Genomic DNA, 14,073 nt, shown 5'->3' on the forward strand with positions numbered 1-14,073 from the left:
TATTTAGTTCTCTCCAAAACCATTTTCTTATTTTTATTCTCTACGTGTGGTGTAGCTCAAACATAACATTTTCAATCTTGGCGTCATAAATTTAGGTTCAAATGAATAAAAGGGGTATAGACATGAAGATCAAGCGTAAGTAGCTTTCAATTTTATTTAGTTCTCTCCAAAACCATTTTCTTATTTTTATTCTCTACGAGTGGTGTAGCTCAAACATAACATTTTCAATCTTGGCGTCATAAATTTAGGTTCAAATGAAAAAAAGGGGTATAGACATGAAGATCAAGCGTAAATGCATAAAGCGACTGGGATATAGAACTAAAACCCAAACCAAGTTGAAATAAAATAAGCACAACTGCCTCTCCATATATATTAGCGGATGCAAACTAGATACATATTAATACTACGCAAGGGAGATTGTAAAAGGCAACAATCAACAACGTTTCTGCACCTGCCCATCAATCTCCATAGAGCGCAGTGTGTAGGAGGGTGTATGCATGCCCAGGTTGGAGGGCAGAAGAACTGCCTCAAATTAACACTGCTCAATGCGAAGTACTCAGTGAATAGTGAATGCTATTACGCGAAGGAAAACATAGAACTAGGTTATTTATTTGACAGAGGAAAGGAAATTCAAGGTTCCCGTGGACTTCGTGTTGTTGAAGTCAGCATGGGGATCCTTTCCGGCATGTCAGAACGCCGGCATTCGCTGTGATGGAGGCGACAAGAGACGACGGCTTCGCTGTATAAGTCGACGACGATGCGCCCGCGCCCGACGGAACAAAGAACGCCCCGTTCAACATCAGGTCTCCATCTGATCTCCAATTCCACTGTCTCCATACGCTCTCTGGTGTGTCCTCACGCTTCGTCACCTGTTCATTCATTCATATTCAACAATTCCATCTACTCTTTCTGTTAATGTCGAAACTATAAAATGAATTGAGGAAGCAACGTTTACCTCCTTGGAAGAGGGATCGGCGGGCGCGAGGAATCGATTTCCTTGGCTGTTAATTGTTGGGTTCGCACTTCCACCAATCGCATACATACCCCATTGGGTGTAATCGTTGTTTACCACGTGAAAGTTGCCATGTCGGCATCTGCATTATAGCGCTAAACTTTTTTTACCGATAAACTTCTGAAGCCTAATGTTTTCTTGATTGTTAGTACATGGAACGCCAATGGATTGATAGTTTCGTATACCTGGGCATGCGTTGCACGAGGCCTTCCCCAAAGTGGTTGAAGGCAACTGTTACTTGCATGTTAACGTCCTGTGTATAGTCGTCGCTGTGTCCCAGCAGCATGACCTGCAATATTTAATATTGCAAATAGATGAACTGGACAAAAATAGGAATGATTGAAACTTTCAGATCATAAAACCGGATTTGAGATTCAAACCTTATCGTGGTGCGTCATAAAGTTGTTTGAAATTGTTACTGCAGTCGACCCTCGGGTGACATCGATGAGCCCATCTGTGCAGCTTGATAACGAGCAATGGTCTACCCAGATATTGCTTGCTCCAAGGATGGTAATTCCATCTCCATCACTTATCGTTCTCCACCCGTAATGTCCCGGGGAGTCCCTCACATTGGCGTTTCCCGCAGGTTTGCAGTCATGGATGTGAATCCCGTGAATGATAATGTTGGTCACGTGCTCTACTGATATGCAGGCACCGTTGGCAATGTGGACATTGGCTCCTCTGCCATCGATTGTCTTGTAACTATTCATGAAAAGCTGTTCTTTGAGCTGGATGACCATGTCTCTCTGAAAAATGATCCACAGAGGCTCCGTTTGAATAACAGCATGGCGAAGGGTGCCCGGCCGGGGATTGACTGCATCGTAGTCATTTGGATCCGTGACCACATAGAATCTCCCATTCTGCCCTCCAATGGCATTCCTGCCGAACCCAATGGCGCAGTCTGCAAGCCTCTTACGATTGTTTTGCCAATCTGGATCGCAGCGCCAGCAGTCATCGATGGGGTTCCCCGTTCCGCAAGACAAGTAGCTTAGCTGCCTTTTCGAACTGTTAAAACTCCTGCAATACATTCAGTAAATTGAATCTTAATGCCCCTGCTATAGTGCATTGCATGAATTAAGCCCAGAACAACGTGAAATCTCGAAATACATTATATAATTGCTTGGAGACAAGGTAGACTACAGCGAGGGTGGGGAGACATTTAAGTTGCTCCACTGACCACGTGGAATTATATACAAGGTCTCTACAGCCGTGGTGTGAATGTATAATTCCCTCAATTGAAGCCCGGTGCTCCACGAGGCAGATGATTGTAAAAAACTTGGCCATCCTTAACTAAGTGGTGGATGTACCTGTGGAGTAGCTACAACGGAGGCCTAGCTACAAAAGCAATGCTTGACTTTGGTACTCAAATCTACAGTTGCTTTATGCTCACGGAGAAATTAGATCAAAAGAAATCGGTGGTCTACAGGCAGCCGGCAGATGGAGAATCGTTTTATTACTTTCATCTCCTTGTTTAGAAAAGAGGTTAAAATCTTTCTACGCTGACATATGCTTTAACCATGGTCTATAGAATGGCATTGCAGGAAATTGAGCTGCGTCACTCGAAGATTCAATTCAATACTTCCTATGGACTAAATCTACTCATCCATGCGGAACACAAACGTCAGCAAGTAGAAATTCATTTTCACCATTAGATTAAACGACTTACATTTTGATATTTTTTTGGCTAGCATAGCAAGACAATGATATATAGGCTGAGAACAAAATTCCATATATATTTAAAATAACATATGTGGAAGTTTAACGAAATCCTATTTGAACAGTATCAAATAGATTAAAAGACAAAACAGATAATACATTATTATTAGACATCTCTGAGATAGATATTAACCTAACTTTTAATAACAAAGCTTGCTTTAAACATATTAGCATTGCCATTATTTGCCCTACAGGTATGAAAAAATTACGTATCATCCACTATGAAATTTGAATTATGATTTATGAATTATTATTGTAGATCGATACTCATTACCTTTCGACTGTTTCAGCAACCAATTCGGCCGGTTGCATATGTTTCGTTAGCCTCGTTTGTTGGTTGCATTTGGCCTCAGATAACACCTCAGGCTGTCCGAGGGCAGCAGCTGTCAATTTATCTAGAGTTTTGGAGAGGTTGGCCGCATTAGATCCAATGCAACAGATCCAAAGCAGAACAAGCAATGCCAATACACTTCGATAGCCAGCCATTTTTGTTAAAGAAAAGGGCCCGCGATGTAGCAGTCTGCACATTACAGCAATGGTATTCCGCGACGATCCTATATATGTCAATTGTCTATAATCCCTACTGAATCGATTCTGCTATTAGGCAAGAGAATACTGTGTTGACGGTGTCATAGGCAAAACTAATAGCAGAACAAAATGCTGCTAGGCTAATTCCTATAGATTATAACTGCAGTGAGGAGTCTTGCGTGGTAATCTACTACGCAAGACATGACCAAACTCGTGTCCACGGATCTGCCTGAACACCCTGCCCCTTCTTATATAAGAAATTTGGTATTGTTAGAGGAGTAAAATACGGAGAAGTGGTGGAATTAATGTTGTACCTGCTCAACTCAATTGACTATCCGAAAGTGTTACCATGTGATCGAGAGCACTTTACAAAGAAAACGTAAAAATTAAAATAGACTTCCAACAATCGCCGTTGTTAAAAGTCATCATTGGTGATATGGAATAAGTCTAAACTCAACTACTTTGTCATGATTATGGGGATTGCATGATTCAAATGAGTGGACAAAGTAATATTTTTTCTCTATTTGTCCAATTCACATTGCAACTAGTAATGGCGGTTTCCATATTCCAATCCTTCTGGTGCGAACTTTTATTATTACTATATTTGGTAGGTGTCCCTCACATGTAAATCCAAAGTTCAAACTAAACTGAGCCTGTGATTAATCTCACTTAGCGATGCACAGACCCGATTGTTGCCGAGCTTTTAGGCATTAATATCGACGTAATGCATGCTAGGGGTTTTGACCCCGCCATCCCCATATTTAACATGAACACGGTTCAAAATTACTATTTTGTTTGGAATCTATTCAAACTGTCTGATGGGTAAAAGTTGCCCACTTACCATTATCATCGGCGAACTTTATTCATTAGAAAAATTATTCAGGAATATCGCATAGTGGAGGGGAGGTGATGCGGGTAAATGGGAGTACATAGAATTGAATAAATATGTGTGAGCTTTGCATACCAAAGTGACAGAGAGAGCATACGTTGATGCTGAGCCTTGCAACGTTAAGTGCGTTGCATGGAGCAATTCACATCAATATCTATATATCCGTCAAACTTTATGATGGAGGGAGAGATTTTAGTAATGTTGGAAAGTTAAGTGGGCAGTGGGCGTTCACATGGTTTTTTTTAAATCTAGGATAATCGGTAACTGGTGAGAGTTATCTTGAACAGACTTATGCTTCAACGAGTTATCCTGAACAGACTTATGCCTCAACAAGAGGAGAGGCGTAGGGTAATTGGTGACAGTTATTCTGAACAGACTTATGCCTCAACTTATGCCTCAACGAGCCCTCAACAAGAGGCGAGGTGTCGGGTAACTAGTGAGAGTTATCCTGAACAGACTTATGCCTCAACGAGTTATCCTGAACAGACTTATGCCTCAACAAGAGGCATCCTGAATAGACTTATGCCTCAACAAGAGGCGAGGCGTAGAGTAATTGGTGACAGTTATCCTGAACAGACTTATGCCTCAACTTATGCCTCAACGAGGCCTCAACAAGAGGCGAGGCGTCGGGTAACTAGCGAGAGTTATCCTGAACAGACTTATGCCTCAACGAGTTATCCTGAACAGACTTATGCCTCAACAAGAGGCATCCTGAATAGACTTATGCCTCAACAAGAGGCATCCTGAACAGACTTATGCCTCAACAAGAGGCATTCTGAATAGACTTATGCCTCAACAAGAGGCATCCTGAACAAACTTATGCCTCAACTTATGCCTCAACGAGGCCTCAACAAGAGGCGAGGTGTCGGGTAACTAGTGAGAGTTATCCTGAACAGACTTATGCCTCAACGAGTTATCCTGAACAGACTTATGCCTCAACAAGAGGCATCCTGAACAGACTTATGCCTCAACAAGAGGCATCCTAAATAGACTTATGCCTCAACAAGAGGCATCCTGAACAGACTTATGCCTCAACAAGAGGCGAGGCGTCGGCTATGGGGTCACCTACTCTTCTAGCCAAGACACAACAGGGCATATATATACTCAATGAGATTTGAACCCTCATCTTGTGGGTTTCACCCAACGAAACTTACCGTTAAACCCCACATATGTTGTATATTTTAGCATATGACGTTAGACAAAGTGTCTGTTTATATGGGCGGAAGAAAGTAAATCCTTAGTCTAACTAGACCTTTTTTTTGCCTCGAATTTTTTTAACTCTAAGCTACTGTTGTCAAAATTTAGTATTTTGGTCTTTTTAGAAGCTTTTTATGGTGCTGAATCTATTTCCACCATAAAAAACATGATTCAAACACTCTTACTATAAAAAAAATTGAAATTGTTTTGCCCCAAATCCGACCAGTTTTGATCACAATTCTTCGCTGCCTCCCTAAGCGATTCCAATGCTTTTTATTAGTAAAATTTAAGAAGTTTCAAACTAATAATCTTTATACAAAGGTGTAATAATAATATGCTTTAACAATAATTATTTTATATAACATAAGTAAAAGAATAGGAAATATTAGTAACTCTTATTAGACTCCATAGACGACTCCAATGTCTTTTATTAGTAAAATTTAAGAGGTTTCAAACTAATAATCTTTACACAAAGGTGTAATAATAATATACTTTAACAAGAATTGTTTTATATAACATAAGTAAAAGAATAGGAAATATTAGTAGTTTTATTATCCCCCAAGGGAGTGGATATTGGAATGGTTTTTTCGTCAAACTCGTATTAGTTTGGGTTTGACCAAAAATATTTGCAAAAAATTCTATAATATAACATTACACATTGAAATATATGATTTTTTTTAATATAATTTAATTTATTTATGTTCAATTTGATTGACTATCAAATTGAACATGTTATTGCCCTTTGCCTCTATTAATGTGCCGGTTAGGCATTTATGATACAATTTGTTTTGGGAAGGTGATAAAAATATTGCTAATGAGTATAATCATTTTATATTGCTATTTATAAAAATGGTAATTATTAATATACTCTAGTAAAAATATATTATTTAAAATTACATATATAGTTTAAAATAATTACTTAAAAACACATGTAATTTAAAAAGATTTATTAATGGTATGTGAGAGATATATTTTTATTTTTACATTATATTTTTAAGGGGTAGAGGTCCCTTAGCTTTTGTGCCAACTTAATCACATGATAGATTTTACACTATTAATGACTGAATTTTAATCAAAATAATAAATGTTTGTAATACTAATAAATATAAAATTTCTCATATTCACAGACCAAGGTATAATAGAAATTTATTATAAGACCTCTATACCCAGATGTAATAATAAGATTTTCATAAGACTATATCCATAAACTATAAAAGAAATGTAAACTATTAATAATTATTTCTATGCTGCAATATAAATAATGTTAATTTACAAAATTTAATAATGCATTTAATTACACTTTAAAATTAATAAACTATAACATTTTAAAATTTTAAATCTTTGTATTTTTATTGTTTTCTATTTTAATTAGGCCGATTGGCCTTCTTTTGAATGAATCTAGATTTTTAATATCTATCTCACATCTGTGCATAGAATGTTAGGGCCATATTTCTGCTCTCCACTTGTCATCCGCTAGTTACTCATCATGGTCTTCATCCTTTTGTTACTGGCAAAACTCGTCATGGTCTTCATTACTGGTAGAATGGTGGGAATTTCTGTTATGGGCACCAACAACCACCGATGGATGCCTTCCACTCGATGTCTTCCTCTCAATGCATAGATCATAAACCACCATTCTCTCTCAAAAGCCAAGCACTTCAGCTGCGGAGATTGTCAAGCTCACACAATCTTATAGTGCTCTTGTATAATCCCTAACATAAAAGCCTAATTCAGTGCATTCTAGTAGTCGACAGAACCTTATTCTACCGAGGAAGAGTTGAGCATATATATCGTATATATACAGTGCTCGTATACATCGTATACATACATCTTATTGAAATCACAGGTTTGATGGGTAACCCCTACACAATGTAAGTGCCTTAGGGGTTTTTGAGGGTGTTGAATCCATATATGAAATCAAAAAACTAGTTTAAATAACACAAATCAAGATTTCACCTCAATATTTTCCGCCGGATTTCGACACCGGAAAGTCCAAAAAGTCGCACTAAAGGCAACTCCTTTCACAAATATATTGTATATTTTAGTATATGATGTTAGGGGTGGAAGAAAATAAATCCTTAGTCTAACTAGACCATTTTTATGCCCTGAAAATCATGCAAATTCCGAACATATTTTAATAAAATCTGGTAGGAATTTTTCTAAATCCAAGTTACCGCTGTCAAAATTCAATATTTTGGGTGCCTCAAAGGTTTTTGATGCTGTTGAATCCATTTCCACCATCAAAATCATGATTCAAATTGTCTTACTACAAGATTTTTTGAAATTGTTTTGCCTCGAATCTGGGTCGAGGCAATTCCTCCGCAAACGATTCCAATGTTTTTTATTAGTAAAATTTAAGAGGTTTCAAACTAATAATCTTTACACAAAGACGTAATAATAATATAATTTAACAATAATTATTTTATATAACATAAGTAAAAGAATAATAAATATTAGTAACTCTTATTAGTCTTCCTAGACAATTCCAATGTTTTTTATTGGTAAAATTTAAGAGGTTTCAAACTAATAATCTTTACACAAAGGTGTAATAATAATATAGTTTAACAATAATTATTATATAAAACATAAGTAAAAGAATAGGAAACATTAGTAGCTCTTATTATCCCTACCGCAAGGGAGTGGATATTAAAATGGGTTTTTCGTCAAACCCATATTAGTTTGGGTTTGACCAAAATAATTTGCAAAAAATTCTATAGTATAACATTACACATTGAAATATATGATTTTTAAAAAATAATTTAATTTATTTATGTTCAATTTGATTGTCTATCAAATTGAACATGTTATTTCCCTTGCCTCTATTAATGTGCCCATTGCCTCTATTAATTAACGAATAGTACATAGATCACATCAATGTGTAGGATGAACATTTATGGTACAATTTGTTTTGGGAAGGTGATAAAAGTATGGAGTAGTCTAACAAGGCAGAGGAATTGCCCGGTTTATGTTCCCACAAGGAGAAATGTCCGGCTCCAACAATTGACAATTCCTCCACCCTCTGCCACCCTTCACCAACTTTGCCAGCCTCCACCACCCTTTCACATTAATTGCGATGGGATCATCTGACAGATCTGGATCTGGATGTCCTCATAAACCTTGGTCACATCTCACCGTGACACTATGGGCAATTCTGAGTTGATGGATGATATTCAAATTTCTGCAAAACTGCGCGCATGAACTCCCTCCCATTTTCCATCGAGCTCGGACAGTTTGCAGATAGAACTCAGACCTCTCGCGATCATAACTCTCAAACTAGGTGGGAAGGAAGTTATCTAGGCGAGTAACTCCAAACCTAACTAATAACATTATTACATAATAATTTCAAAAACGTCATCTACTGGGATATAAGCTCCACTTGGTTCAAATTTACTCTATATTACTTTCTACAACTCAAATCTTTCATTTTCAAATGCTGCGATTCTTGAGACATTTCTCTCAGATTTACCCTATATCATTTTCTACAGCTCAAATCTTTCATTTTCAAATACAACGATTCCTACGACATTTCTCTCAGATTTACCCTGTATACAACCAACACAGAAATAGGCTTAGCTGCACTGTATAGAGGTTTGCACATATCTACTCTATTAGATCACGAGCTGCATAATAGTAATGCAAATCACATGTCTTGAAAAGTGCCCAATGAATCTCTCTTAGTTGGTCCTTTCCAAAAGTTGCCCAACAATAGCTCTCAACTACGCCTTCCCATTAGCTTAGTTCCGTTGTGAGGTGTGACAGGAACTCAAGAGATGATCAAGGAAATGAAAGCTAGTGTAAGCTAATTATGGAACATTTTACACACAAGTTTAACTAATTGTTAAGAAAATCAAGTAAATGAAGTTTTACTTAGTTTTGATTGATTTGATAATAGTGTTCAAGCATCCAAGTAAATTTTGAATTCTTTGATTGATTTGATTCTAGTGTTCAATTCATCAAAATATTTTTAAATTACAGCCTTGGGGCTAGCAAGCCACACGCAACAACATTCAACAAGAAAGTGTGTCTGCAAGAACATTCAACAGAAAAAGACTTATCTTGAATTTGGAAGCAATGGTATTTTAATTCAATGTTTCTGCTCTATTAGGTGGTGCAAGTTCAGTCCATTAAATCCTTTGGGGATTGATATCTTAGGTCTTCTTAGGTTTCTTATTTTCCTTTGTTCATCCTGTTCAGGCCCTGGTTGGCCAGGACCTTTGATGTATGTTTCAATGGAAGCCTTTGAGATAGAAGTGGATGAGAGGGTTACAATAGCACCTCTTATATTTGAGAAGAATTGGATGAGAGGGTTACAATGGCACCTCCAATGCTAATAGCAGTAGTAGTTAAGAAGGGAAATAATAGCACATCTGTTGTCAGGTGGGTGCTGGACCAATTTATGTCTCCAAACCAAACTCTGATTCTCTTACATGTCAGGCCACCCATTTTCACCATTCCAACGCCATGTATGAATCCTCACTTATGTTTTGTTGTACCTTACATGTTTGGTTGGCATGTCTACTAGGCACAACTCATGTTTTTGGGTTGTTTTTTCATTCAGAATGAATGCTCTAAGTCAATATCTCAGCTACTTTGATGAGACAAGGAAATATGTTATGACCCACAATTGATTTTTATCTCATTTTCCTGATATGGAATAAGTTTCGTGTGCATGCATGTCTTCTCATCTAATCTTTGATTGTATGTACATCAACAATTTAACATTTCACTCATTTATAGGGGTTATATCTTACATATTTCCCAAATATTGATTTTTATCTCATTTTCCTGATATGGAATAAGTTTCATGTGCATGCATGTCTTCTTATCCAATCGTTGATTCTTTGTACATCAACAATTTAGTATTTCACTCATTTAGAGGGGTTGGTTCGATGGTTGGATTCAATTTTTCCTTCTCATCCACCTTAGGGAAAACCTCTTATCTAAACATTTTCCATTTTACCAAAGAAAATATAAGGCCTAGCACAAAAAGGGCGCTTCCTATTGTGATCCCAGCAATCACCCCGATGCTCAATAGAGGAGGTTGTTGTCTTGGACTTAGCTTGCATTTTTGGCCCAATAGATTTCCACATACAACCTTGCTTCTAAGAAATGAAGAAGCAGTAAAATTACTACATCCATGACCCTCACGAAGAGCTCCTTCCAACAGGTTATCTAAGAGATTGAAGAATTTGAGATCCGTAAGATCACACAATTCATCGGGGACTGATCCTGAGAGATAATTATTAGAAATGTCCAAGTATATGAGTTGTGAAAGACTACCAAGCTGTGGAACTATGGTACCTGTAAATTCATTGGTGTGAAGATCCAAGTAGGTTAGACAAGAGAGGTTGGCAAGAGTTCTTGGAATTTCTCCACTAAATGAATTTAAACTTAGATTCAGTGTCTTGATCTGATGCCAGACTGTGCTCTTTGAAGGCAAGATGGCAATGCCACAAGATAACCTATTCTGATGTACATATAGACCAACAATGTTGACCAAATTTGCAAGAGTAGTTCGCAATGAGACATATAGCTTAAAAACATTAACATTCTAAATTCTCAAAACAGAGTACATACCAGATTGAACATTAATTTCAATTTTAGTTAGAATGTTGCAAAGAAATAATTCTAAATCAAGTTCTTGGTTTTCCTTGCTTTAGGAAAAATCATTAACATTCTAAATTCTCAAAACAGAGTACATACCAGATTGAACATTAATTTCAATTTTAGTTAGAATGTTGCAAAGAAAGAATTATGTGTTGAACTTGACTGCCCAGAAGCAGCTTAGGTGAACTTGACTGCCCAAAACCCTCAAGGGGAAACCCAATAAACACATGCATTTTTGTTTACCTAAGCTACCTTGAAAATATTTGAATTCTTCCATTGAAATCACCCCGAATTTGCACCTGGCCCAAAATACTTATTTATACCTCCGAGGAATTAAACCTTAGTGGATGGCCTGACTCACCACTATCTTTACCATTGAACCAGCATTCCATCCTCATCAACAAATAAGTTCCCATCTTAAATTCAATTTGTTGTGATAAAGATGGTGGTTTCTGCAGCTAATCTGTAATGTGATTCGGGTCCATTTTTCACACTTGGCTGTGATTCCCTCCTTTCCCTTTTTCCTAATATTTTCCAAACTTTTCTAAGCTGCTCTCTCGGACCAATTTATGTACTTTTTTAGGACTCTCCCATTTTTCTCAAAAAAGTTGGCACTCTACTTAGAGGGACGAAATTGTCATTCTTTCAGAGAGTACATGCTATGTCAACATTATTTAAAATAGCCTTCCACTTACTTACCCACGTAATTAGGGAAAATGCATGTGATCTAAATCCTACATCTAGCGCCATATTTGACTTTCTTAAGGAAATGAGACGAGTTTAATATTGAATAGCTATAAAAGATGAAATTTCATTTCCTTTTCTTTTCTCTAGCACCTCTTTTTCCACAGGTAGTGGGATGTGACCATAATGATTGCCTGCTATAAATTTCACATATATTATGGGAACATCAAGAATCTTTGAGGGTAGACTACTAGTAGAGTTGTGATGTAAACATAAATTGTTGAAAGGCCTTTCATTCAATTCTAATCTTGCTTAGCAAATGGTCACCCTAAAAAAACATGGCCAACATTTATTGGATTGCATCTATTCATGTTGTTTTAGGAATGATTCCTTTTAGGAATGCCATGTTCAAAGTGAATGAGGCAAGAAGAAACATCTTAAAGGAAAGGCTTGCATCCCAAATAGCCTGCATCCTTTTGTGCTATTTATTTTTTCCATTATCAAGATTCTATCTTCTGTTTAATTTTGTTACAATATCATATTGAACATTAATTTCAATTTTAGTTAAAATGTTGCAAGGAAATATTTCTAAATCAGAGAAACTACTCAAATAATCAAAAGGTGTCGTGAGGCTATCTTAAATTGTACTATATACGCAATAACGTCATCATACAACATATATCACACTAATTTATCTTTCTAAGCATGCAGGAACTTTTTAAGACCGGTGCAGTTAAGAAATCTTACTATTTTGAAAATTATTCTTGTAAGCTATGAAATGGAATTTCTAGCTCCACCTTATAACTACTAGTAGGAAATATGACATTGTAACAGTAATAGGGATACTTATATCTAACAATATCAAAAGCATTCAATTTGATTATGATACTCCAACAAAATTTGTCAGTTAGTCTTACATTCAATTTGTGAAAAAAATTATCTGCTTTTTTGAATTATATACGACTGAAAAACATGTTGAGTATTAAGAAATAGATAATTGTCCACTTGTTTAACATGAATTTATTGTTATCTTCTTTTCTAGGGTTTTTAAGTGTAAAAAAATGGTGCAAAAGTGGCGTTTATGCATTGAAGTGTCCTACTTTCCATATCCAGGTCGAGCAGTTGTTAAATTTGTCTTTTACAATATGGCAACAAATAATTTATTTCATAGAAAGAGAGAAGTGTCTGGAATGATGACAAACAATGAGGCATATTACATTGCCCTTGTTGAAGGGCTAAAAGAGGCAAAACAACATGATGTCAATGATATTGAACTCTTTACAAACTTCGAGTTGATATGTAATCAAATGAAAGGCATCTATCAAGTTCAGAAGGACAATTTAAAACTCCGTTGCAAGGAAGCAATAAATTGGAGTTGTCAATTTCAATATTTTACCATTAATTGCTCTGTAGACATTGAAAAGATGTCCAGTGATATAATGTTTAGAGCATTTTTAAGCACATATGTAGATGTCAAATATGACATAGGATCAACATCCACTGCAATAGAAATCATTGATCACCACCAATATAGATCCCCAGTGTGCGAATGGGTTGTTATTATCATTTTTCTTGGGTCTATCATAGAATGGTTCTTTCACTAAAGAAGAATTTGTTAATGTTTTATTTTTCCCCAACATGCAACGATTACGGTTTTTTGTATGGGAGGAAAATTTATGGATGTTTTGAATAATACATAACATTTGGATAGCTTCATCATAATAGTACTTACATTGACAAATTAATCTTGTTTGTGATTGAGACAACATGAGTTATATATTTTCAAGGTCACTTTCTTACATTTCACCTATTTTTGTGTTTTCTAGAAAAAAAGATAAATCAAATTCTGATTTCACAAAAGGTGTGTTGCAAACCAGACAAATACAGGCTTCTTCCCTAAAACCAGACTCTTGTTTCCGTTGCTTATCTCCAAACATTAATACTAGACATATGATGAGTAAGCGAATGATTAGCATATGACAGCAGAGTTTACCATTTCACATATGATGTTTTGAGTAATGAAATCAGTCATTCAAATTCTTGCAATGATTTGTAATAGTAAATATGGATATAAATTTATAGGCTATAAACCTTGAAATATGAGTAATCTTAAATAAATAATGTCTTGTACAACTTTTGTTTCTTCTAATGAAATGCCATAAAAGAATATTATCTTGCTGTAAAGTGAAAATGGTACGCTTAGCAATGAATTAAAGGTTAATTTGTCCCCATTTTCTTCAGATTAAAAATATTCAGACTTCCTATGCGTTCCATACACCTCATGGGCACTTGGACATTACCAAGAAATTTCTGAGGTGTTTCTGGGTTTCCACAAGTTTTGGGTGGTGGTACGTAGGTAGTTTAGAATTTTTGTACAACAGAGATCCTCATATACATTAGCCCACTTCATTATATAGGAGGCACAATATTCTACTATTGA

General features: G+C 36.2%; 1 protein-coding gene across 1 annotated transcript; it reads right to left on the bottom strand.

Moving 5' to 3' along the window:
- Nucleotides 1-379: 379 nt before the first annotated feature.
- LOC149181527 (putative pectate lyase 5) lies at nucleotides 380-3,464 on the bottom strand. Its single transcript, XM_089418342.1, has 5 exons — nucleotides 3,003-3,464; nucleotides 1,393-2,029; nucleotides 1,198-1,301; nucleotides 956-1,094; nucleotides 380-869 (listed from the first exon to the last, which is right to left on the bottom strand). The coding sequence occupies exons 1-5, from the start codon at nucleotides 3,254-3,256 to the stop codon at nucleotides 663-665; spliced, it is 1,341 nt and encodes a 446-aa protein (XP_089274468.1). The 5' UTR covers nucleotides 3,257-3,464; the 3' UTR covers nucleotides 380-662.
- Nucleotides 3,465-14,073: the final 10,609 nt, after the last annotated feature.

Source organism: Pinus tabuliformis, chromosome 3_2 (assembly GCF_031772625.1).
Source record: "Pinus tabuliformis cultivar Carrire ecotype Pingquan chromosome 3_2, CPIR1, whole genome shotgun sequence".
Classification (NCBI taxonomy): domain Eukaryota; kingdom Viridiplantae; phylum Streptophyta; class Pinopsida; order Pinales; family Pinaceae; genus Pinus; species Pinus tabuliformis.